Source organism: Colletotrichum chrysophilum (genome assembly GCF_026319265.1).
Source record: "Colletotrichum chrysophilum strain AFK26 chromosome Unknown scaffold_1, whole genome shotgun sequence".
Classification (NCBI taxonomy): Eukaryota; Fungi; Ascomycota; class Sordariomycetes; order Glomerellales; family Glomerellaceae; genus Colletotrichum; species Colletotrichum chrysophilum.
In genome coordinates this window covers 866,438-887,316 of record NW_026517288.1, presented here as the reverse complement: position 1 = coordinate 887,316, position 20,879 = coordinate 866,438, and the positions used below count along the sequence as shown (strand labels likewise).

The 20,879-nt window shown below is 56.3% G+C and overlaps 6 protein-coding genes across 6 annotated transcripts; 2 read left to right on the top strand and 4 right to left on the bottom strand.

Annotated features, from left to right (window-relative positions):
* COL26b_000237 (uncharacterized protein) lies at window positions 1-768 on the top strand (the record flags this gene model as incomplete). Its single annotated transcript, XM_053173207.1, has 2 exons — window positions 1-123; window positions 433-768. 2 exons carry the CDS (start codon window positions 1-3, stop codon window positions 766-768), a joined length of 459 nt encoding a protein of 152 aa, XP_053042913.1.
* Window positions 769-2,330: 1,562 nt separating this feature from the next.
* On the bottom strand, window positions 2,331-4,491 carry COL26b_000236 (uncharacterized protein; the record flags this gene model as incomplete). The annotated part of the gene is made up of 4 exons (XM_053173206.1): window positions 2,331-3,557; window positions 3,610-3,742; window positions 3,790-4,320; window positions 4,418-4,491. 4 exons carry the CDS (start codon window positions 4,489-4,491, stop codon window positions 2,331-2,333), a joined length of 1,965 nt encoding a protein of 654 aa, XP_053042912.1.
* A 1,004-nt stretch (window positions 4,492-5,495) lies between these two features.
* Window positions 5,496-6,669, top strand: COL26b_000235 (uncharacterized protein; the record flags this gene model as incomplete). Its single annotated transcript, XM_053173205.1, has 2 exons — window positions 5,496-5,615; window positions 5,746-6,669. The coding sequence occupies 2 exons, from the start codon at window positions 5,496-5,498 to the stop codon at window positions 6,667-6,669; spliced, it is 1,044 nt and encodes a 347-aa protein (XP_053042911.1).
* A 668-nt stretch (window positions 6,670-7,337) lies between these two features.
* COL26b_000234 (uncharacterized protein) lies at window positions 7,338-10,774 on the bottom strand (the record flags this gene model as incomplete). The annotated part of the gene is made up of 4 exons (XM_053173204.1): window positions 7,338-7,709; window positions 7,757-8,959; window positions 9,017-9,771; window positions 10,045-10,774. The coding sequence occupies 4 exons, from the start codon at window positions 10,772-10,774 to the stop codon at window positions 7,338-7,340; spliced, it is 3,060 nt and encodes a 1,019-aa protein (XP_053042910.1).
* A 1,445-nt stretch (window positions 10,775-12,219) lies between these two features.
* On the bottom strand, window positions 12,220-13,342 carry COL26b_000233 (uncharacterized protein; the record flags this gene model as incomplete). Its single annotated transcript, XM_053173203.1, has 3 exons — window positions 12,220-12,515; window positions 12,565-12,983; window positions 13,158-13,342. 3 exons carry the CDS (start codon window positions 13,340-13,342, stop codon window positions 12,220-12,222), a joined length of 900 nt encoding a protein of 299 aa, XP_053042909.1.
* Window positions 13,343-15,503: 2,161 nt separating this feature from the next.
* Window positions 15,504-17,033, bottom strand: COL26b_000232 (uncharacterized protein; the record flags this gene model as incomplete). The annotated part of the gene is made up of 3 exons (XM_053173202.1): window positions 15,504-16,077; window positions 16,133-16,640; window positions 16,787-17,033. The coding sequence occupies 3 exons, from the start codon at window positions 17,031-17,033 to the stop codon at window positions 15,504-15,506; spliced, it is 1,329 nt and encodes a 442-aa protein (XP_053042908.1).
* Between the last annotated feature and the right edge of the window lie 3,846 nt (window positions 17,034-20,879).

Below are 20,879 nucleotides of genomic sequence, written 5' to 3'. Positions count from 1 at the left end.
ATGAAGTCTATGCAGATACTCGCGCCCGCCGCTGGGCTCTTCGCCGTCGCCAATGCCTGGGGGACTGACGTCCACACTTCCTACACCACGATCGTCACTACGGCCTACGAGACGTACTGCCCTGTGAGTCTCATTCGTCTCACTCACGATGATATGATTCAACTAACAGCGGATAGTCTCCCACAACGTTTGTCCACCATAATGTGACTTACACCGCAACGACCGCAACAACTCTTACGATCACCAGTACGTCGCTCCCATCTCTCCTCTTACAACCTCGACTGACACCCTCTAGACTGCCCCTGCACCATCACAACTCACCAACCACCCCCCTACACGACGACTAAGACTCTCCCTCCTCCCCCTCCTCATGCAAACACGACCACAACCTCATGCCCGCCCGACCAAACGACCATCGTAACCAGCACAAAGACCCCCAAGCCCCCTCACCCAACCTACCACAACACCACCATCCTCACCCACACCCCTCAGCCTCCTCACACCCACTCCCCCAAGCCCCCTCACCACAACGGCACCACCTCCACGACCGTCATCGTCGTCACCCCTCCCGCGGAGACGACCATCGCCGGCGTAACCCCCGTCGCGCCGCCCCAGCTCACCACCACGAAGCCAGACTCCCCGCCAACAAACACCCCCGTAGGCCCCACGACTACGCGCCCCGTCACCGTTCCCGGCAGCGGAGCGGAGCATCTCGGCGCCGGCCTCGGCGCGGTCGCTCTCGCGGGTCTCTTTGCTCTGCTCATCTAATGTTCTCTTACTTAATTCCCGATTCCCCATCATCGGGGGAAACCACGTCTTGACACACAAAGGCCGTCAGTCCTAGTTGAGACTTTTCTTATTCCATTCTACACTTTCCTTCATGGGCCGGCAGAAAAAAGCTTGGGGAGGGGAAACTACCGGGATTTACAACACTACATGATACCATATGGCATTTTGATTTCGCGGGATACAGCTAGTCTTTTGTTTTGCAGGAATCATCGTTGGAACGGGTTTGATTCATCTGGAGTCAAGCGGAGTGCGGAGTTTCGCCATACGGGACAGGACAGTCCTTACTTAGTACACACACACATACACATACAATAATAGCGGGCAACAAGACTCGCGATCACGCTCCTTCACCAGAAAACTCCCCAAAAAGGAAAGGAATTGCTTCGTTTGGCGGTGGCGTCTGATCAAGCAAACAGATCGTCCACACCCGCTTATGCGACCTTATCTAAAACTCACCCGGCCCCCCTCGCCAAGAATCAATATTTCTCTTCTCTCGCAGCTGACACGCATATATCCCTCGCCCTCCCCCCTCCCTCTCAGCCTGAACGGTGCAAGGGGGAAAAAAAGCTTTGCTGTGCCGCCGACCTTCACATAAAGTCGAGGAACTAACCGCGACCATTTCAGACTAAAGAGAAGAGATGCGGTGACGATGCCTGATGCACCTCGTATTCTGCCAACAAACCACTCCCACCCCCGCCTCACAAACACACCATCTTCGATACACTCAAGGTCCCCTCTTACCTTACCGTGGACTTCTCCCAGCACTGCAAACCAAGGTAGGTAGATAGACTACCCGGTCTAAGACCTAGCCTTGTGTTAGGTGTTGGATCCCCCAAGTGCGCTTCCCCCGCCCATTCCAAAGAACGGTAGTCCAGTCTCCAAAAACGGTGTTGGCGTCCTCCAAACCCTGCCACGAGCCAAGCACGTGGTTCGCGGGACCTTAAACCGCACCGCACTCAATTCGCCCGGCAGGAATTGAGTCTTCCTGGGAGAAGCGCTCGCTCACTCATCGCCAGAGAGCGGGAGAAAAGGGCCTGCAGAATCTCGTATCTGCGTCACTTGATCGATTCTCCTCGCCAATCCTCCGCCAACGTTCACTTGGAGCCTTTTGGTTTATCCGTCTACTACTGCGTGAAGAAGTTTTCCACTGCCTGCTTGACTTTTGCTGTGGGCGGCGGAAACGTTGCATTTCCACGCCTTTGGAAGTCGAGGATGGTCACGTTCATCTCATCGCAAGACGGGAACAGTGGGAAAACGCCGGTTCCAGGGATTCTGCGGTGTTGCATGAGGCCCACTGCGACGATCATGGGTGGCACATTAGGCGCAATGAAGCCAGGAGAGAAGGAAGCCTCGAGAACGTGGTATCTCAGTTGCATTGTACTCGAGCATTAAACATACACGAGAGCTCTATACTCTCTCTTCTCTCAGACGCCTCATTGCCTGGCCGTGACATCGTCTAAACTGCAGACATCTCCTCGGGACTAAGTGCGACAGAGGCCTCGCAACCCGTGTGGTTCTTTTCGCCATGTTCAATGACAAGGTCATGGGCTAAGACCTACTCCCGCGTTACGTAGCCTCGCCTTTGCTTCCCTGACCAAGCCCTTCGCCTCCTCAACCTCGTACCCGTCCTGGGTGAGCTCCGTGGCAAGCCGATTGGCCGTCATGAAGTCATGGCTTGCCATGGCATGCTTTGCCAGCCACATCCGCGCCCTGCTCGTCGAGGCAGTGACGCCCGTTCCCTCATGTCCGCCGTCTCCGCGGCCTTCTCCGTTGCCTTCGTCGTCAGAAGCGCCGGGAGAGTCGTTGTGAATAGCAATCGAATCACCCAGATTGTTCTCTGCAGCGACCTCACCACCCTCTTGCGCGAGACACAGCTCCATGTACGCTTTAGCCTCCTCGAGCTCGCCTAGCTGGTCATACATCATCGCAATCTGGTACAGCACCTCTGGGTCCAGTTGTCCCGTGGCACCCCGGCCGCTGAGTAAGTCTCCTCCACTGCCGAAGCTGCTTCCAACATCGTAGTAGGCATCCGCGAGCAGGGCTCTCTTCAGAGCCTTGATGCCGTCCTGGTCGCGTCCCATCTTTTGTAGACAAGAGCCGACCGCCATCCACATCTTGCCGTCCCAGGGCCTGAGTCCAGCCGCCTTTTTGTAGTACCACAGACTATAGGTGTGCATCTCGAGCATCTCGTATGTCTGCCCGAGGCCGTACCAAGCTCGGTAGTCCCGGCGGTTGACATCGACTGCGCGTCGGTATGATTCGATCGCTGCATGGGTGTTCTTCAGCTCCACATACTCATGGCCCATGAGCGTCCATGCAGACAGGCAAGTCCGGTCAAGTGTAAGGGCTCGACGGAAGTACTGTACTGCTTTCTCGTGCATTGAAAGCAGTGAGTAGTAGTTGCCCACTACTACACAGGACTCTGGGCGGAACTTGTCGATGCTGGAACACAAATGTGCAAGGAACGCAAGCTTCGGTCTCATGTTCATGACGTAGAGGATATTGGAATAGTGATCCAGCGAATCCAGCCTGTGAGGGTGTAGTGACAACAGTCGACTGAAGTGTTGCTCGGCTGCCACAAGATCTTTGGCGTGATATGAAAGGAGGGCATTGCATGTGAGTAGGAATGACGAGGTCGGGAAGATGTTCAGCAACTGATCCAGAGAGTTTGCGAGCTCAGGACTTTGCTGGTATAGCTCGAGGGATGTGTGGAGATGAAAAATAAAGGAGACGATGTTTTGAGGAAGATGAGCTGATATACGACTCAACTAGCACCAGTTAGCATGAAAGTTCAAGTTCAAGTGCACATCCGGGACCTACGTCGTCGAGCCGTGAAATCAGGGAGGTCATTTCGAGCCAGCAGCCCCAATTCATGGGATACAGATGGACACTGCGAATGAAGAAGTCCATGGCCTTATCCTCGTTCTTCTCCTTCGCAAGCACCATTCCATACCTACTCCAGTCAGTACTCGTCCGAACCATCAACGCGCTCACACTCACAGGTATTCCAGCCAGCCCTGGCTGCCAAGCACCTCTCCGTCATCCGTCGTCCTCTCGTCGAACCAATTGCTGAGAAACCGGCTGACAGCATTCAGCTGCTTGTTGACCACGTTGCCCAGATCCTGCGGTCCCATCACCATTTCGGAGTCTTCGTCCTTGCGTTTCTCCCCGGACATGACCTTTGCGTACAGGGCAAGGAACAAGCTCTTCTGGCTCAACCTCGGGACCTCGGTGCTGCTGAACGCCTTGTCTTCTCTTGTCTTTCCCTTTCCCTTCGGTGTCCCCTCAGCCTTGGCGTTCATCTTGCCCGAAAGCACAGCATCCGGAAGGAATACCGCGGCGCAGCGGTCAAACTCTCTCGAGTCGAACAGCGCCTTGGCCAGCAGGTATTTGTTAATCTCCCTGGCCTCAAGCAGAGCCTCCTCCGGGTCGGCGTTGGGCGTGAAGACGGTCGGGACATATTGCCCATCGGCATCGGCGACGTCGGCATCGGTCGAGGTCTCGGGTATGGAATTGAGGAGCTCTGCCGCCCTGGGAACAGGAGCAACGTTAGCTACAAGCTCTTGCAGGGGTCGCCTCGGACGGCAGCAGGGAGAGAGCTTGCCATTTCGCAGACGAATAGAGACACCGCTCGGAGCACTTCACAACGGCATCTTGGAGCGAAGCGCGGAGCTGCGACAGGTCATTCTCGTTGAGCGACATCTCTGGGCATCCTCGGCGGGGGGTCGCTGTTTCGTTCGTGTGTGTGTGTACAGCAGTGTCGCGCGCGATGGGCAAGGGTGAAGGCCTCAAAAAACGCGGCCAAAGATGCCCCAATTGGTCCCGTTATCCGATGTTGCGCTTACGTTTCTAGACACAGTCTCGGCCGCGCATACGAGGAGGAACCGGAGAGTTTCTTGCCGTCGAAGGGGGTTGCAGGACGCTGGAGCTGTCGAAATGTACGGGTTGTGTTTCTTTGACCTGACGTAGTAAGGCTTAACGGCAGAAAAGGCGTTATCCACTTGGCGATGGAAGTCAACATCCACAACGCGCTTGCTGGGCGCGACGACCTTCAGTTTAGCTTAGTGACACTGACCGCCTCTGCCCCTCCACTTCCAGGGAGCAACAGCCACTGAGCAAGGGACCTGATCAGGACGCCCTGGGCGCCTGTCATCCCGAGTGCCAGCCCCACCACGCCCGGGAACCGTCGCTTTCCATTCCCACTGCAACTTTGCCAGCCGCAGCGACTGCCTCACCGCACACCGGCCCAAAGTGCCCCTCCACCGCCTGCCTGAATTGAACAAAATGAAGATCGGATGAGGGGTCGCATCATTGGTGGTGGTGGTGCAAGCTGAGCCGTTGGTACCAATTCACTTGATTGCCCGCACTTTTACCACATGTAGGTACAACAATTTACACGCCCGGCGCATTAATTTGCGATCAACCGCCCCGCGCAAACAAAATCTCCCCCTGCCTACTTCACCCGCTCACCCTTACTTTTGCTTACGCCCCGGTCACCCATTGTAAGTCCTCCACGTCCCGCCAGGCACCAGGGCCCCCTTTTTTATTTTGCCTATCGGGAAGACAGAAAGTCTGCTTCGGCCTTGCACTTCTTAACCCAACCCATCCTCTGATACCTCGCGCGACCGTTGGAAAGCTGACCACGAAAACGCCTCAACAAGCCTCGTCCCGATCCATAGCTCCGCACCATTCCAGAAACCGTCAAGATGGCCAAGAAAACCACCCTCGCCGAGTTCGAATCCGTCTTCCCCAAGCTCGAGGAGGTACTCGTCGAGCATGCGCAAAAGTACAAGCTCCCCAAGGAGGAGCTGTTGTGGTACAAGAAGGCAAGCTGACACCACTACCACCAACACCACCACCGAGATCGGTGATGGCAGTTGAGACACTGCGCTTGTTTGAGAAAAGGAAAAAGAGATCATATCAATTGACAACTGACTCCGCCCCGGAGCTATACAGTCCCTCGAAGTCAACACCCTCGGCGGAAAATGCAACCGCGGCATGTCCGTTCCCGACTCCGTCTCCCTCCTGCTTGGCAAGCCTCTCTCTGAGGAAGAATACTTCCAGGCCGCAACCCTCGGCTGGATGACGGAGCTCCTCCAGGCCTTCTTCCTCGTCTCGGATGACATGATGGACGGCTCCATCACCCGCCGCGGCAAGCCCTGCTGGTACCGCCACGAGGGCGTCGGCAACATCGCCATCAACGACTCCTTCATGCTCGAGGCTGCGATCTACACCCTCCTCAAGCGCTTCTTCCGTGAGCACGCCTCCTACGTTGACCTCATCGAGCTCTTCCACGAGGTCACCTTCCAGACCGAGCTCGGCCAGCTCTGCGACCTCCTCACCGCCCCCGAGGAGCAGGTCAACCTCGACAACTTCTCCATGGAGAAGTACCGCTTCATCGTCATCTACAAGACCGCCTACTACTCCTTTTACCTCCCCGTCGCCCTCGCCCTCCACTGCCTCAACATCGCCACCCCCAAGAACCTCAAGCAGGCCGAGGACATCCTCATCCCCCTCGGCGAGTACTTCCAGATCCAGGACGACTACCTCGACAACTTTGGTCTGCCCGAGCACATTGGCAAGATCGGCACCGACATCCAGGACAACAAGTGCAGCTGGCTCGTCAACCAGGCCCTGCAGCTCGCTACCCCCGAGCAGCGCCAGATCCTCGAGGAGAACTACGGCCAGAAGGACAAGGAGAAGGAGGCCGTCATCAAGAAGCTCTACGACGACATGAAGCTCAAGGAGCGCTTCGAGGAGTTTGAGGAGAAGCGCGCCACCGAAATCAAGGACATGATCAACAACATTGACGAGAGTGAGGGCCTCAAGAAGGGCATCTTCGAGGCCTTCCTGGCCAAGATCTACAAGCGCAGCAAGTAAACTGCGCGCGCGCACACACGCGCGCATGCGACACGCTAGCGGAAAACAACGAATCGAACGAGTTGAAGAGAGATAAAAACACCTTAATGTGGCGCGGCATTGGCATTGAAGACAAAAGAAAGATACCTGAGTCCAATTGAACTGATGACGACGATAATAGACCGTTAGATTCATACATGGCCATATTAAGTAAACAAAGAAGATTTCCTGTCCAGATACATCACCGACTTGACATCTGTTCCCCTATTTTTGTGCTGTGTGACGCAAAAGTCAACAACCGGGTATCTTACAAGCTAAATCACCCATACGCCAAATCTTGCGTGCACGGCTTACTCAGGGCCCATTACTCGTCTCTTCCCCCGAGACCTTCTCTTCTGTGACCTCGCGGGCCATTATGCAGCTCTTGACCTTTTTTTTCCTTTTCTTTTCAACTTCGGGTTTTTTTCTTTCTCTTTGGCGTCATTCTCGGTTTGAGACAAGGTTGAGACAAGCCGTTGTGATCAAATGGCAACGGTCAATGTCTGACAGTGCCACTCCGACCAAGGCCCTGTGAGGCGCGGGGTCTCGCGTCGCGACCTCGCTCGCGCTCGACAAAATTGATCAGCGGCACGTCCTCGTCATTTTGTCGCGAAGTCCGTCTCGGCATCGACGGCATGGGTGGTTGCTCGTTAGACACGACTCGGCGGACGGGTGCGCCACCAGCCGTCGAGCGACTCCTCGGTCTTGAGGCCGCCGACTGCGAAGCCATGCGCTGAGGCGGGTACGCTTTGGTCGTCCCCATGCGAGTTACGGTTGGCAGTTGCGGTGCCATTGTGGTATCCGGCGAGTTTTCCCAGCCCGTAGCCATCTGAATCAAAGGCGTGCCTGTTGGCGCCTTGATTCCACGCCCGTGACCCTCTCGCCAAGCGGCAGGCAAGTCTGGGACCTTGGGCGTTAGGTCGACCAGAGGCTGAGGCATCCCTGGCTTCCTCTGGGACGGTCCGTCCGATGTTGTCGGGCGTGCTGACGTAGTTGGACGAGCGACGGGAGGGCGGGACCGGCTTCGGGGTTGGGCCATGGGTTCCACGGCCGACCGGGACGTGCGCACCGTACCTCTTCTCGCGGGCATCCCGCTCAGCTGCCCGGACGTCTGCATCTCAGGCTCTGGGTAGTTGGTGAGTAGTCCCCCAGTAAAAGGGCTGTCGGGCGAGAGATCTTCGTGAGCTGCAGCTGCCGCGTTCTTCTCAGCCTGCTGCTTTCGTCCTTCATACGCGCGCCCCAGCAAGCCACTGTTTCTGAATTCCTGGTCCCTGGCAAATGGATCAATATGCTTCCTCGGCATCGGAGAAGCAAGGTTGGGCGTAGTCCTTGAACGAGAGACGACCTTTTGCTGCTTCGGAACAGAGAGCTGCTCTGCCGGCCACATTGAGTGCTTCTCAGGCTCCCTGCCAATATCGTCGATGGACTTTTCGAGCTTTTCCATATCCAGGAGCGGAGAGAATGTTCCAATCGTGTATGGAGTCTCGTCTACCGATACTTTGAGTCGGTGCAGGGTCCCGCTTCTGGCGAGACCACTCGAGGGCTTCTCGTTCGGGCTGCGCGACGTCTTCTTTGGCTTGCTCAAATCAACCTTCTTGTTGACCAGATACCAACTGCGCCATGAGTGTAGGACTCTCTTAAAGTCCTCAGCGAGTCTAGCGTCATCGGTCGAGAAGAAGTGGATAAAGTTTTCGGTGTTTTGGAAAACGCTGGACTTTTGTTGACTCTTCACGGCAAATGTGTTCTTCTTGGGTGCTCTGATTTGCTTCAACATGTCCTTCTCTGTGACTGAGTAGAGGTCAAAATCCGAAAGATGACACAGTGAAAGCGAATCCTTGTCCGAGACCTTGGCATCCTTCTTCTTGGCGGAAAACACCTGCCCATCCTCTTTGAGAGTGATGTACCGTTTGTTCCATTTCCCGGGTCGCGAAGAGTGGTACATCAAAAAGTTGATCAGACCGGCCGGGGGGTCGATGGTGCGGGGCACGACCTCGACGTTCAGATCGGGGTTCTTGTCGACAGAGTCTCCAGGGATGATGAGAAGGCAATGCTGGCTGTCACGGTCCCAGGAATTCAAGACATCTCTCACCCTCTCATATCGCCTAAGCCGACGCTCCAGGCCAAAAGCAAAGTAGCACTCCATGACAATGCTGGTTTGCGGGTTGATGTTCTGGGTCATGAGGTTGGCGGCCGAATATAAGATTTCCATGGGAGTCGTCTCGGGGGTGACGGGCAGGCTGATGGACGACTGCATGCATCGAATTGTCACTCGCTGGGCGAGGTGTTAGCAGAGGCGCATGGGACAGTACGAACGACTCGTTCAACTCACACGTTCGCCAGCATTGCTGGCTGTGATGGGGGCATCGGTCTGGGGGACGATGCCGCCTCCGCCGGCCTGAATGAAGCGTGTGGGATCCATGACGCTGACTGGCCGGCAATCGAGCGAAAGTGGCTGAAAGTATGTGGGAGGGGACTTTGTGAGCGTAGCAGAGTCGGACTTGCGACTTTTTCTAAGAAAGAAGGCGAACTTGTTGACGATGGGGGATCGTCGGGGCGGGGGGTCGGGAACAGCGGCTAATTGAGCCTGAAGTCTTGCAAGATCCTTCCTCTTCTGTTCTGCCAAGATGCGATCAGTCTCTGCTTCGAGACGGGCGACTTCTTCGGCCCAGCGGGTGGCCTCCTCCTGTTCCTGGTCCTTGCGCCGGCGATCGTCTTCCTCCTCCTGTTCAATCTGCTGTTGGAGCTGATGTTGCTGCTGGCGGTGCTTCTCCCACTCTGCGTCTCTGAGCTGTTCTCTGCTGGGTACGGGGTGGAGGTTGAGTTTGGTGATGATTTGGGAGCGGGCGTGGTCAGCTCGTGCAGAGAGCTTGAGGTCGGCGCATGACGAGGAGTTGGAAACGAGGATCGGGTTGTGCGAGCGAGGCCTCAGCTGGGGTAAAGGAGGCGGCAGAGAGTCGCGTGCTACCCTTGCGGCTAACGGAAGAGGAGGCGGCAGGAAATTCGGAGGAGGAGGAGGAGGTGGTACATTCGGCGGTGGTGCAGTTGGTGGTGGTGGTGGTGGTGCTGCTGCTGCTGCTGCTGATCCTGCAGGCGATGGTCCTTCTCCTAAAGGCAAAGCAGCACCAGGTACCTGGCCGAGAGCGAATGCTTGGAGAAGGGGTGGTAGTGCCGCTGCCGCATCAGCAGCTGACGCTGGCAATAATAACGCTGATCCTGCAGATGGGGCAGGCGGACGCTGGGCACTCGTCTGAATGGCCTGGTGGGTGCAGGAAACCCCTGGGGCTGGGGTCCTGGACCCGGAACTGGAGCGCGCTAAGGAAAATAAAGAACCCGGTTCGCTTGGGGTGCTGGGCGAACCCCCCTGCAAGGGGCTCTCGGCCGCATTGGGGGCTGTTTTTGGCCGCCGTCTGTTGGGGTAGCTGAACCGCACAGGAGACTCGGGACACGGCGGCGCTGTGACGCTTGCTTCTGCTGCTTCCGTGCTAGAAGAATACGGGTGGTAATCGTTCAGGTTAGACCTCGAAGCATAGTAGCAGCTGGCGGTGCCGCGTCCGAGAAAGGAGGGGGATGCCTCGTCGTCGTAGTCGTCGTCTTCAAATGCACCAAAACCAACACCAACACCAACATCGGGCCACTGCCAATGCGACTGTGGGCGCGACAACTGCAGCGGGGTCTGCGGCGGTGGTTGGAGCGTGAGTGCCGGTGCCGTCCGCCGTCTTGCCGCGGAAGAGGGCGTCGTCTGGCCGCGCTGCTGCTGCTGCTGCTGCTGCTGCGTATTCCTGGCTGGTGTTTGTGCCGCTGCCGTCGCCAGTTGCTGCTGTTCTGTCGTCTGCTGCTCGTCATCGACGGCGATCCCGATGCAAATGCTAATGCTTGTCGCGGTGCCCGTTTCCGTCGTGGCACTCGACACAGTGTCGTCATCCTGAAAAATGTCCACGTCCCAGTCCCTCCAGTCTCGGCCAAAGTCCAGCACGCTCTTGTGCTCCCGCAGGTTCCTGTACCGGGTCAGCCGTCCGGCGGTAACGCTGTGTCCCCGTCGTGGTGGATGCGGAGCTGGCGATTTGGGTGGTCCTGGCCCTGCCGACATGGTCCGACTAATACGCGGATGCAGCCCGCCTCCAGCAGCTTCCATTGCGCTAATTATTTATTAATACCTTTCTGTATTCGTAAGGATTTGTTTCTCGGTCGGAGAGGAGACCAAAGGACTCGAATGCCTCCCTGAGCAATCAAACGACGATGCCGACCCGACCCCTTATTCTCCCGTCTGTCTGAAGAGATCGATCCGATAGACGATAGGGCTACTCTGCCAATCCCCCGGATTTTCTCGTCCGATATGGATGGCGTCGATGGCAGCGGTAGGAAGGTTGCGGATAGCGCAAGCGGCAGCGGCCCAGTCCGCTGGGACCTCGGAGCCGGAGCTGGAGATGATCTCCCCAGCCCAGCAGGGAACTGCTGAACGTTATCTTGCGTCCGGATGCAGTCCTCCCCCAGGACCCTGCAGATCATGCAAGTGATTGATAACGATCCAGCAGATTGAGATGACCCTAATTTTCTTTCTTTTCTCTTTTCCTTTGTGCAGTCCCTTCTTCGGGTATTCGGTCAGACACTCTGACGCCGTCCGGTATCGATTAAGCGTAATTGCCAATTGGTGTAACCAAGGAAAAACGAAGCAAGGAGATAATTAAACGTCGTCGTAGTTGTCGCTGCTCTCGCTGCCGCCCACCGGCAATAATTGACACAGCGCAGGGGTGAAAATTACCTGTAAACTCGGGTCTGAGAAGGAAGCAAAAGAAAGAATAAAATTTACCAAAGGGAAAAAGGAAAGTGGCGAGACCTTCCTTCCCATAAGTCGGGTCCGTCAGGAACGGGGTACCAAGGGAGGCTTTTTTACGACTCTTGCAATTAAAACTCCACCTCCTGCCGATAGACATGGAGAGACACTCAAGAGACATTTGAGAAAAAAGGGCCACCTCTTCACAAGACGCGTCCACCGGCACGCAGCACAATGAGGTGCAACTGCGCCCCGTGAGCCAGATGCCAATCGCTCATGTCCAATTTGCCTGGTCTATTGTGTCATCACACTTCTCTCCACGATGCATTCCAAGTCCAGCCCTGAACGCCGTCTTGGATGTGCCGTGTTTACACTTCCGCGAACAGGCGACGCGCTCGTGCAGAGACCACTGTATGCATTTCAGTGTCAGAGACGGATTCGTATTGTGGAATGAACCTGTTCCTGAGCCCCATCTGAGCGTCCCTGTCTCTGTCCCTTCTTTCCCCCCCCCCCCCCCCTGATGCTTTGACGAAGCATCCTGACTTGCGGACCGATTTTCTAGCTCAACAACAGCCATCGCCATCACGTGCTGCCCAATGCGTCTTACGCTACCATTTCAGCGCCAAGAGTGGCAGAGGAACTTCATCCCAACCTGTGAGCAGAGTGGCATCTTCTACACAGCTCCGTCGCTCATCTGCCGGCCCATAGCTTCCCATCTGTCGAAGTTCGCCGATGCAGTTCGTGCAAGGGGCTGATCCAGACTAATGTCGGAAAGCGTGCACCTCGCGTCTCCACCATCCAATAAAGTCGCTTGTCGATACGTCGATGCCTAGGTTCTTGAGCGCTTTGGTGCTAAGGTGGCAGTCGTACGGACGCTGCACGCTAGCATTGGGGTCGTTGCCCTCCGTGTTCGCAATGATGCCGTCCATCGACAAGTCCATGATCTCGGCAAACGTCTGGCAGATCTCGTACTTGGTCATTCTGTCCTCACTGGAGAACTGGAGGATCTTGGGGAACGAGCTACGGTCGTCGGCCTCGATGTACTTGACAGCAATATCTGATCCACCGTCAACTCTGCGTCTGGGACTATGAGAGAGTGCGATTACCATGGCACACGCGACCAACATCTTCAGTGTTGGTGGGGTATCGGATGGCCCAGTGGTCCATCTTCACCTTTGACTGCCCGTCCTGCGTCTTCCACAGAGTGTCCAAGAGGATGTTGGTGGCACTCTCGGCAGGCGTTTCTGCCTGACCGTACAGGACCGGTACGCGCAGGACGACACCGAGACCTTCGCGGCCGGCCTGCTTGTACTCCTCTAGCATAGCATGCTCTCCATCCAGCTTAGTCTGGCCGTACAAGTTCGTAGGGCCAGTCTGGGCGTCATTCTCGTAGGGGGCCTCTCCAGGCTTTCCAGAGAAGACGTAGTCGGTGGAAATGTAGATGAGGAAGATGCCCCGAGCAGCACAAAGGCTGGCGAGTGACTTGGTGGCGGCAACGTTGAGTGCTCTGGCGGCGTCGGGGTCGCTGTCCACCTTGTCGGGATATCGCTGAGCCGCACCTATTTTGAACGATTGATGAGCGATTCGATGCACATGAAGCAAGTTTAGACATGGGTTGACACACAGTGCACAACTACCCGAGGCCTGAGAGAGGCATTAGCTCTGGCTGCCCAGAAGTCGAGAACGCAGGCCAACCTACTTGGACTCCTCGAGAAACTTTTCAACTCCGACAGGGCTTCCCAGATCGACCTTGAACACCGACACGTTGTCTGCGCGAGAGTATCCCGTGCCCTTGACATTCCAGCTTTTGCGGTCGAAAGCTCTAGCGACCTGGCGTCCCAGGAGGCCGGTCGCGCCAGTCACAACAACGTCCTTTCCGGCCATTTCGTGTATCAAGGCTCCGATCAGAGTCTCAAAAAAAGTCAAAATAACAAACTCGAGTTAAGTTGAAAAGGAATTGTTAACGCTTCTCTTGTCACGTTATGCTCTGGCTCTGGCGATGCTAGAAAGCTCTAGCTGCCCCTCAGCTACCCCGCGGTGGGGGGGTTTCCTTCACCTGCGACAACTCAATTGGACGGTGTGCCGGATAATTACATCATCTTCACACAATGCATAGAGACAGCGTAAACTGTGACCTCCCTGTTTCTCTCGAAACCAGGACCCCGAAGCCTCACAGGTCAACGCTGCAATATGTTCAGAAGAACTGGTTGACGACGTATCCACGGGTCCTTCCGAAGGCTTCGGCGCCGCAACAGCCCGGGCTCACCTGGCAGGAAAACTAGACCAGAAGCAACGCTCAAGCTGCCCCGAAGTTGGCAGCATGCCTAAGGGCATGTTGCGGAACTCAAGGGCAGAACGTCGATCCACTGGAATCGAGCCAATTCGACGCCGGCTCACCATGTACCAGAAGCGAAATCTTCAGCGAGCAAGAGAGCACAGCACTCGTTGACTCGCAAACCGCTGGTTTTGCCCAGACCCTTGGCTTTTCAGGAATGAAATTGTCGAAAATTCTCGAGCAAAAACCTCCCGAGTCATGGACGACCCTCAACGACGCTGGACCGCCATGCTTGGGCCGCGCGCCTTTTATCATGGCTTTGACAAGACATCAGCCAATGCTACACGCTGCCCACCTTCCCGCCAGACGGAGCAGTCGAGCTTACGGGCCTCGAGCGCTGCGTAAGCAACATCTCGCCTCACGAGACGTCAGCAGCATGGTGATCATACCCAGACAGCGGCAAACCCTTTTGACATGTTCATAACCACGGCATTTATTATATAGCCCGGGCACCCAGATAACACCAGATCGTCCGCCAGAGCACCTCGACGTTGCAGCACCCGATTCTCGCGCCATCGTGCCCCAGACTAGCCCTTCCCACCGGCGCGTCTCAAGACATGGACAGGGAGAGCTGCCCTAGCAAGCAGACCGATTAACAAGATTGTCGTCTCCTCGAGCAAAGCTTGCGCGGCGGAACTCGTCGCTAGCAACTGGACGAGACCCTCCGGAAGACCTGAAGCAAAGGGCTCACTGCCGAACTTTCGATGGAAGTCATCGGGAGCAGCAGCCGCCGGCACGCTCGACGGCGCAAGTAATTCCCCGACCCAATCTCCCCTCCGACGTGAGTTCTGATGAAGCCAAATTACACCGAGGAAAAGCTCTGCAACCGCATCTCGATCTTCCGTCCGGTGCCGTGCCATGACCCGGACGGCATGCGCAATAACGAGACAGCATTCTTCCCATCTCCTTCATCCACCGGCACGGCGTTCTCCGCCAAGAGACGGGATCGCGTGTGTCCACCGTTGGCAAATTATCTTGCATCAACGGCCCGGTTCTCCAATGTCCATCTCCCGCTTTGAATTCAAAACCCAAATCAAACCGTGTTCTTTGCGTATCCTGTGGAAACATTCCGCCCGGTATTCTCTCTTCTTCACCGATGCCGGCTCTCTCACTCCATCACATCTTGCACAGACAATGCTGCACTCGCCCCGTTGCATTTTATTTTTGTGCCCCCTTCCAGAACAACCGCAGCCCACTGTGGCGCACCCGCGCTTGGCCCTGCCTTGGACGCTAGAAAGAAACAGCATCCAAGCCCACCAACCCCCGGCGAGGTTTCGAGAACGCGTACAGGCCATGTCGCAAGGCCGGAAAGAATAAAAGCGGGTGTGATCTAAATCGCTCCCGATGATGCGGTGGGGAAGTAAGTATCAAGTATATTGCCTATTCCTGTGCTTGGGTGCCATTGGGCCCCGTCCCCTCGAGCGAGCGTCTTTTCTTAGCGGCAATGGTCTATAACACGGCGTTATATGCATGGGAATCCCTTCCCCGCGGCTCCTGACCGACTTCCACGTCCAGCGTAACCGCAGCATCACCAAGAAGAGGCAGAGAGCGGCAAGAGGGGAAAAATCGATTTTGTTTTCGCAGTGTGTGTGCGCGTGAGGTATCTTTAATCTATATTGTACTACAATGCAATCGTCATCATGGCGGCAAAAAACGAGCGAATCAAGGAAAAGGGGGAGAAACCCGCTCCCATCCTCCCCCGGGCCTCTCTCAGAAACTCTCTGAGCTGTTGGTCGAGTACAGCTTGGTATCGTAATGACTCCTCCCGGGGCCCCTATCCATCGGTGGTGGCGGCGCCCTGCCCCCGGCTGGCGGCGGCCTCGGCGTGGAGTCCCTCTTGTCGTCGTACACAATGTTCACCTCGGTCGTGCGCATGATGCCGTCGTACGTCATGATCTCCTCCTCGCTCGTTGTCGGCGAGTGGCCCCTGATCTCGGAGCGGCCCTTCATGTTCTTGAGCTGGAAGGCGTTGTCGCGGTTCGTCGTCCCGCTGCGGCCGCGCGTGTTGGTGGTCACCGTCGCCGTGGTCCGCGACTTCTTGGTAGGGTCGCCGGAGCGGCCGTAGCCGTAGCGGCCGTTGGAGGAGGACTTGAGCGAGGCGAAGAACTTGGGGAACCAGCGGAGGAAGAGGCCGCGGAGAGCCGGGGCCGAGGCGGTGATGATTGCGAGGTTCGTCTCGACGGCGGAGTAGGTGAAGCGGATGTCGTAGGTCGGGTCGGTGGTGTTGATGTGGTAGCCGACTTCGACGAGCCAGAGGAGGCGGAGGATGCTGATTGCGGTGACGCTGGAGGAAGCCTGTGTAAGCCGAGGTACTTGGGAGGAGGTTGCGGGAAACTTACATTCCTCCCAGGGCAAAGACGGCAAGTAGAGCCATCTTGACCCTCGTGGGCATCTTGAGTCCTAGAAAGATCCAGAACGGCATCGCCAGGGCCAGCACGTCGGTGAGGATGGTCAGGGACGCGGTGCTGACGTAGAAGGCGTTCATGTCGATGCACTTCCCCTCCGTGGGCGGGTTCCGGCCCGCCTTCTCCCAGAAGTAGTTGATGGGTTGGCATTGGAAGATGACGGTGACGAAGATGGCGACCATCAGAGTCAGGTTGAAGACGTTGAGGCCGATGAGGGCGAAGCGGATGCGCCGCTTCTGCCCGCTCAGGCGGAGGAGGAACATGAGGACCGACGTCTTGACGAGGGCGAGGATCGGGTTGTAGAGGAGCTGGATGATGTAGTTCCACAAACTGCCGAGGCGGTTGTCTGCAACCAGAGGGATGTCGTAGACGTGGATGCCGATGAAGCCATACCGCATGCCCATGTAGGATGCTCCCGTCTCGGCGATGGACTCCGCCTGTGCTGATGTTAGTGCATCCAAGGAAAAGTGCGTGTTGGAACCTACCATCGCAAAACATATCAAGCCATCATCTAAAAGCTACAGTTAGTCACAGAGCCCAGATCTCGCGGACTTCAGCTAGACAAGCCAGTTTTGACGACCAACTTACCCCATCCGAACTGCTTTGTGCTGACTCGACTATACACCCTCAATCCCACCACAATAAGCGCCAAAGCCGGAAAGAAGAAGAGAATAAAGAAGCCAATCTGTTGGAGCCCCGTCTCCGGGTACGGGTAGTCGTTGCTGACGGGCGGTAACGTCGAAGATATCGTGGCAGGCGAGGCTGCTGTCGTCGTCGTCGTTGTGTCCCGGGCCTCCTGCGCCGCGTAGACTAGAGCCGCGATGGCCTGCGACATGGCCGGCTGTGATTGTCCTCTTTGCTTCCTTCGATATCCCGCGCGAGTTTACAAGCTCAAAGGAGCCTTGGCTGGCTGATATGGATCAGATTCGTAACACAGTGCCGCGGAAATCGGTTCAAGAAAGGTTCGAGAGGGGCGAGGGTTCTATATGTCATAACACCTGGCTTGAAGACCTCGGAACCACAAAGTAAGGCAAGGCGTTTTGTTTCTTTGCTTTGCTCGCCCTGGAACACATAGATTACTTTGGCCACACTACGCGCCTACAACACCTACCAGGCTCCTCCTTCGCAAGAGACACACATATTAGGCCCTAGTGCGAGCTGAAAGGGTCTACCTTTCCTTCTTTCTTCCCTTCCCACTTCTGCAGCGACAGGGTCGGTAAAGCATGAGCCAAACGGAACGGCGGCAGACCTTGACCTCTCGGTGACCTCTGCCTGGGAAGTCCAGCCCCAAGTGGCGCCGGATTTCTTCCAAAACAGCTTCTGTACCACTCGTGTGGGTGGGTGTGGCCATGCAAGTACGGGAGACCCCTTGAAGAGAGAGGAAGGACGAGAGAGAGATCACTTGGGCCTGCGGACGGTGGTAACCCTAACTGCAGACGGCCCATCCACGCACCCCTTGTTTATATCAAGACAAGGATATACGTTCGCCGCAGAGGGAGCCGAGGGCGGATGAAGGCGAGTGGCTCAGAGAAGGAGAAGACACCAGAGATTGGAACAGACGGTCCAGCCCTGTGTGGATGGTAGTATGAGGACCGGAAGTTTGGAATTGGTACCTCCCACACCATCCCACCCGTCGATCTGTCTTGGGGCCGTGCCATGGAAGACGCCCAGAAAGATGCTACCTACCTTGCTTCTCCCGTGACAGCACTTGCGACCGTTGAGACTTTCGTGGCGTACCAGCTACAGCCGAGGGGAACACCCGCTGCCATCCCGCGTGAAGAGTTCCAAGTGCAATCTAGTTGACAGCTGCCAACGGCGTGGAAATGGGCTCATGTCTGAGAGTCTCCATCGGGTTGCTAACAACTCAGGTTGCTGAAGATGGGGGGTGCGCGAAGACGAGTGCGTCCTCTTCTTCGCGGACCCATTAATCGGTTATCAAAAAGGAAAGGAAGCCGAAGAAGCATCTGCTCTCTCCACGGCTGCCTGGCCTGGAACTCACTTGAGCATGGAAGAAATTAAAGTGAATGGGTTCTGCAGGCGGGTTGTTGCAGCTGCGACCTGTAGGATGTTGGCCTGCAGAGCGGGGGACCGAAGTACGTATTTCGATCGCGGGCTGCATCTCGCCCCAGTGGGCATGTGGAGCTTCCTTAGGTCTCTCTGTGTCTGTCTCTGTGTTTGTCTCCCTGCCTTGGATGGGATATCGAACGATTCCCCATGTCGGCGGTCCAGTTGGTTCGTGGGGCCGAAGAGGAACAAAAAAAAAGGCGCGGGATAGTGGATCAGTTGGCTGGGAGGTTGCTGGTCCTTGGATGAATCGCGAAGGCGCTCGTATTGGTTTCGTACTGGCTGGGTGAGGAGGGCGCAACTCCAACGACGTCGATGTTGTTCAGGCGGGATCCCGGGATGCAGGTACGCCATCACACACCGGGGTTCCGCAGGAGCGTTCGGACCAGGTGAAACCCCTCCCACACCAAAGGGCTTTTTGCTTGTGTGGCTGCTTCAGATGGCGGAGAGGCAGTGAAGGAGAAAGATTGAGGATGGGCATTGTGTGACTTTCCCGTGTTTGACACCGATGCACTGCATCGGGATAGGGGGTTTGCCCATACCTGGCTTCACCTGACCGAGGAGAAGTTGGTGATGGTCGGGTGTTGCGGGCGGACTTCCTGGATCCAACAAGTATCGGCCGTCTTGCGCCGGGAAATTTGCTGGCAGTTACATGCATGTGAGAGCTGCTGCGCCGCTGAAGACGTGCGAAAGCCGAGAGACAACGCGTTGGCGTGAAGAAATGAGCACTGCATGACAGCCGGGGAATTAGCGAGTGCCGTGCTGTCAGGCGCAACGTAGGTGTGGTTGTTGGTTGATTGTTAGATGCACTCAGTCGGCCAAATCGATGAGAAATCGACGTGTCATTCACAGCAGAACTTGTCGACATCTTGGAATGCGCTCCTAAAACTCGACGTTCTTAGTCTCTAGAGTCGTAGGTCGAAACCGAACTCTAACCTAACTAGATAGGTAGGTGATAAGATAGCATCAAGAACTGGCCTCTGTGCTGCCGCTTGTTGGTGATCACTTGCGGGAAGCGGTGCGGCATCCGATGCTCCGGCAGGAGTTGCGAGTCCACCGGGGTAGAAATTGCATGGGAACTTCATATATTTTCGCGCCGGGTGTGGACAACCCCTGTCCCGCGCAGAGCATGTCTCCTCTCGTGCCGAGCAACCATCCCCGAATGGCAAAAGCGCAGATTTCTATCAGGGTAAATCTCGCGCGGCAGACACGAAGGCGAAGAGGCGAGACGGGTTTCGGCCCTGGGTATGATGCTCCCCAGCTGAAGCCAAAAGGCTTCGGAATGTCTTGAGAAGAACTCGCTCCGAGCCCCGAGAGTTGAGATGAACGCCGCGCAATCGCCCGACAAAGTTCGTTCAGTGCTCGTCAGTTGCAACAGGCTTAAGCTTGATTGTGAGTCGGTAAATAGATGACGGATGGTTCCTGGATTTAAACAAGCCGACAAAACGAAACGGCCGGTGTGCGTTCGCAACATGGAGCCTCCCTTCTGCAAAGACGGTTCCAACCCCTCCTTGGGACGTCTCTGAATCGCTAGCGAAATCCTCGCCTGGAACCAGGAGTGACTGTGCCTTGATCAAAAAGTGCCTCATTCTTCAGTCTCTCTGCAGGTCGCCTCGAGCGAAGGATTGAGGTGTCCAGCGAGACCTTGCTTGCGAACAACCCGAATCTGGCAAGTCGCCGGGATACCGTGGACAGGAGAAACCCACGGCAATCTTTTATACTTGCGCATCTCCCATCGCATCCAACCGCGCACTAAACGCTGGCCCGACTCAAGGTAGTGTTGGCCGTGTGGATCAAGCGGCGAATGGCAAAACCGCCAAGTGGACCTCGTGGAGAAGGATAAGAAGAAAAGACGTGAGTTGAAGAAGCCGGAAGAGAAAGAAACCGGACTGGACTCTTGACTTGACTCAGTCGGCCGGGCTTGACGTACTGTGCAGTGAGAATGGTTCGTCCAAACGTGAGCTGATGTATCTGCTTGCACCTGCTGAGAAGAGGAAATCAACTGGCAGCAGGGCAACTTTCCCCAAGGCAGACCTACCTCCGCGGGATGTTGATGCGCAGATACTGCAGTTGGTCGAAAGACCGTCTAGCCGACTTGACCGGGCATCTTGCGCCGGTCAGGTCGGCATACCTCCACAACCCAACGTTGACCAGGACCGAGATGACAACAACATGCATGGCAAGGGTCGGGGCTACTGTGCCTGGGCGAAGTGTGCGGGGGCCGCCATCTCGGCCAAGGAGCCAGTGCTCCAGACTCCGATTTTCAACGTCCAGCCACTCAACGGCCGCCAATCTGTACCAGATCCTTAAAATCCTTGACCAGGCCGAGTCCAAGTGGAGATGAAGCTGCACATCGAGGTGGACGACGAGGGTTGAATCACTGTAGCATTCTGCCTTCCTTCTCCGAGCCGTGTTGGTGTAAGACTTTTTGCCGTTCCTCGGCGCCGTATCACTCGGCTCGTCGCCGCTTCCTTGCCTCTCACCCAACTCCATTCAGGCTGGCATTGTTCATCTCCCTCAAGGGGTCCTACGCAGGAAATTCTCTGGCTGCTGTAATCAAAGGAGGACTGTGACCCAGCGAATGATGCCTGCTGTGCATCCGCTGTCCGCTGCGCCC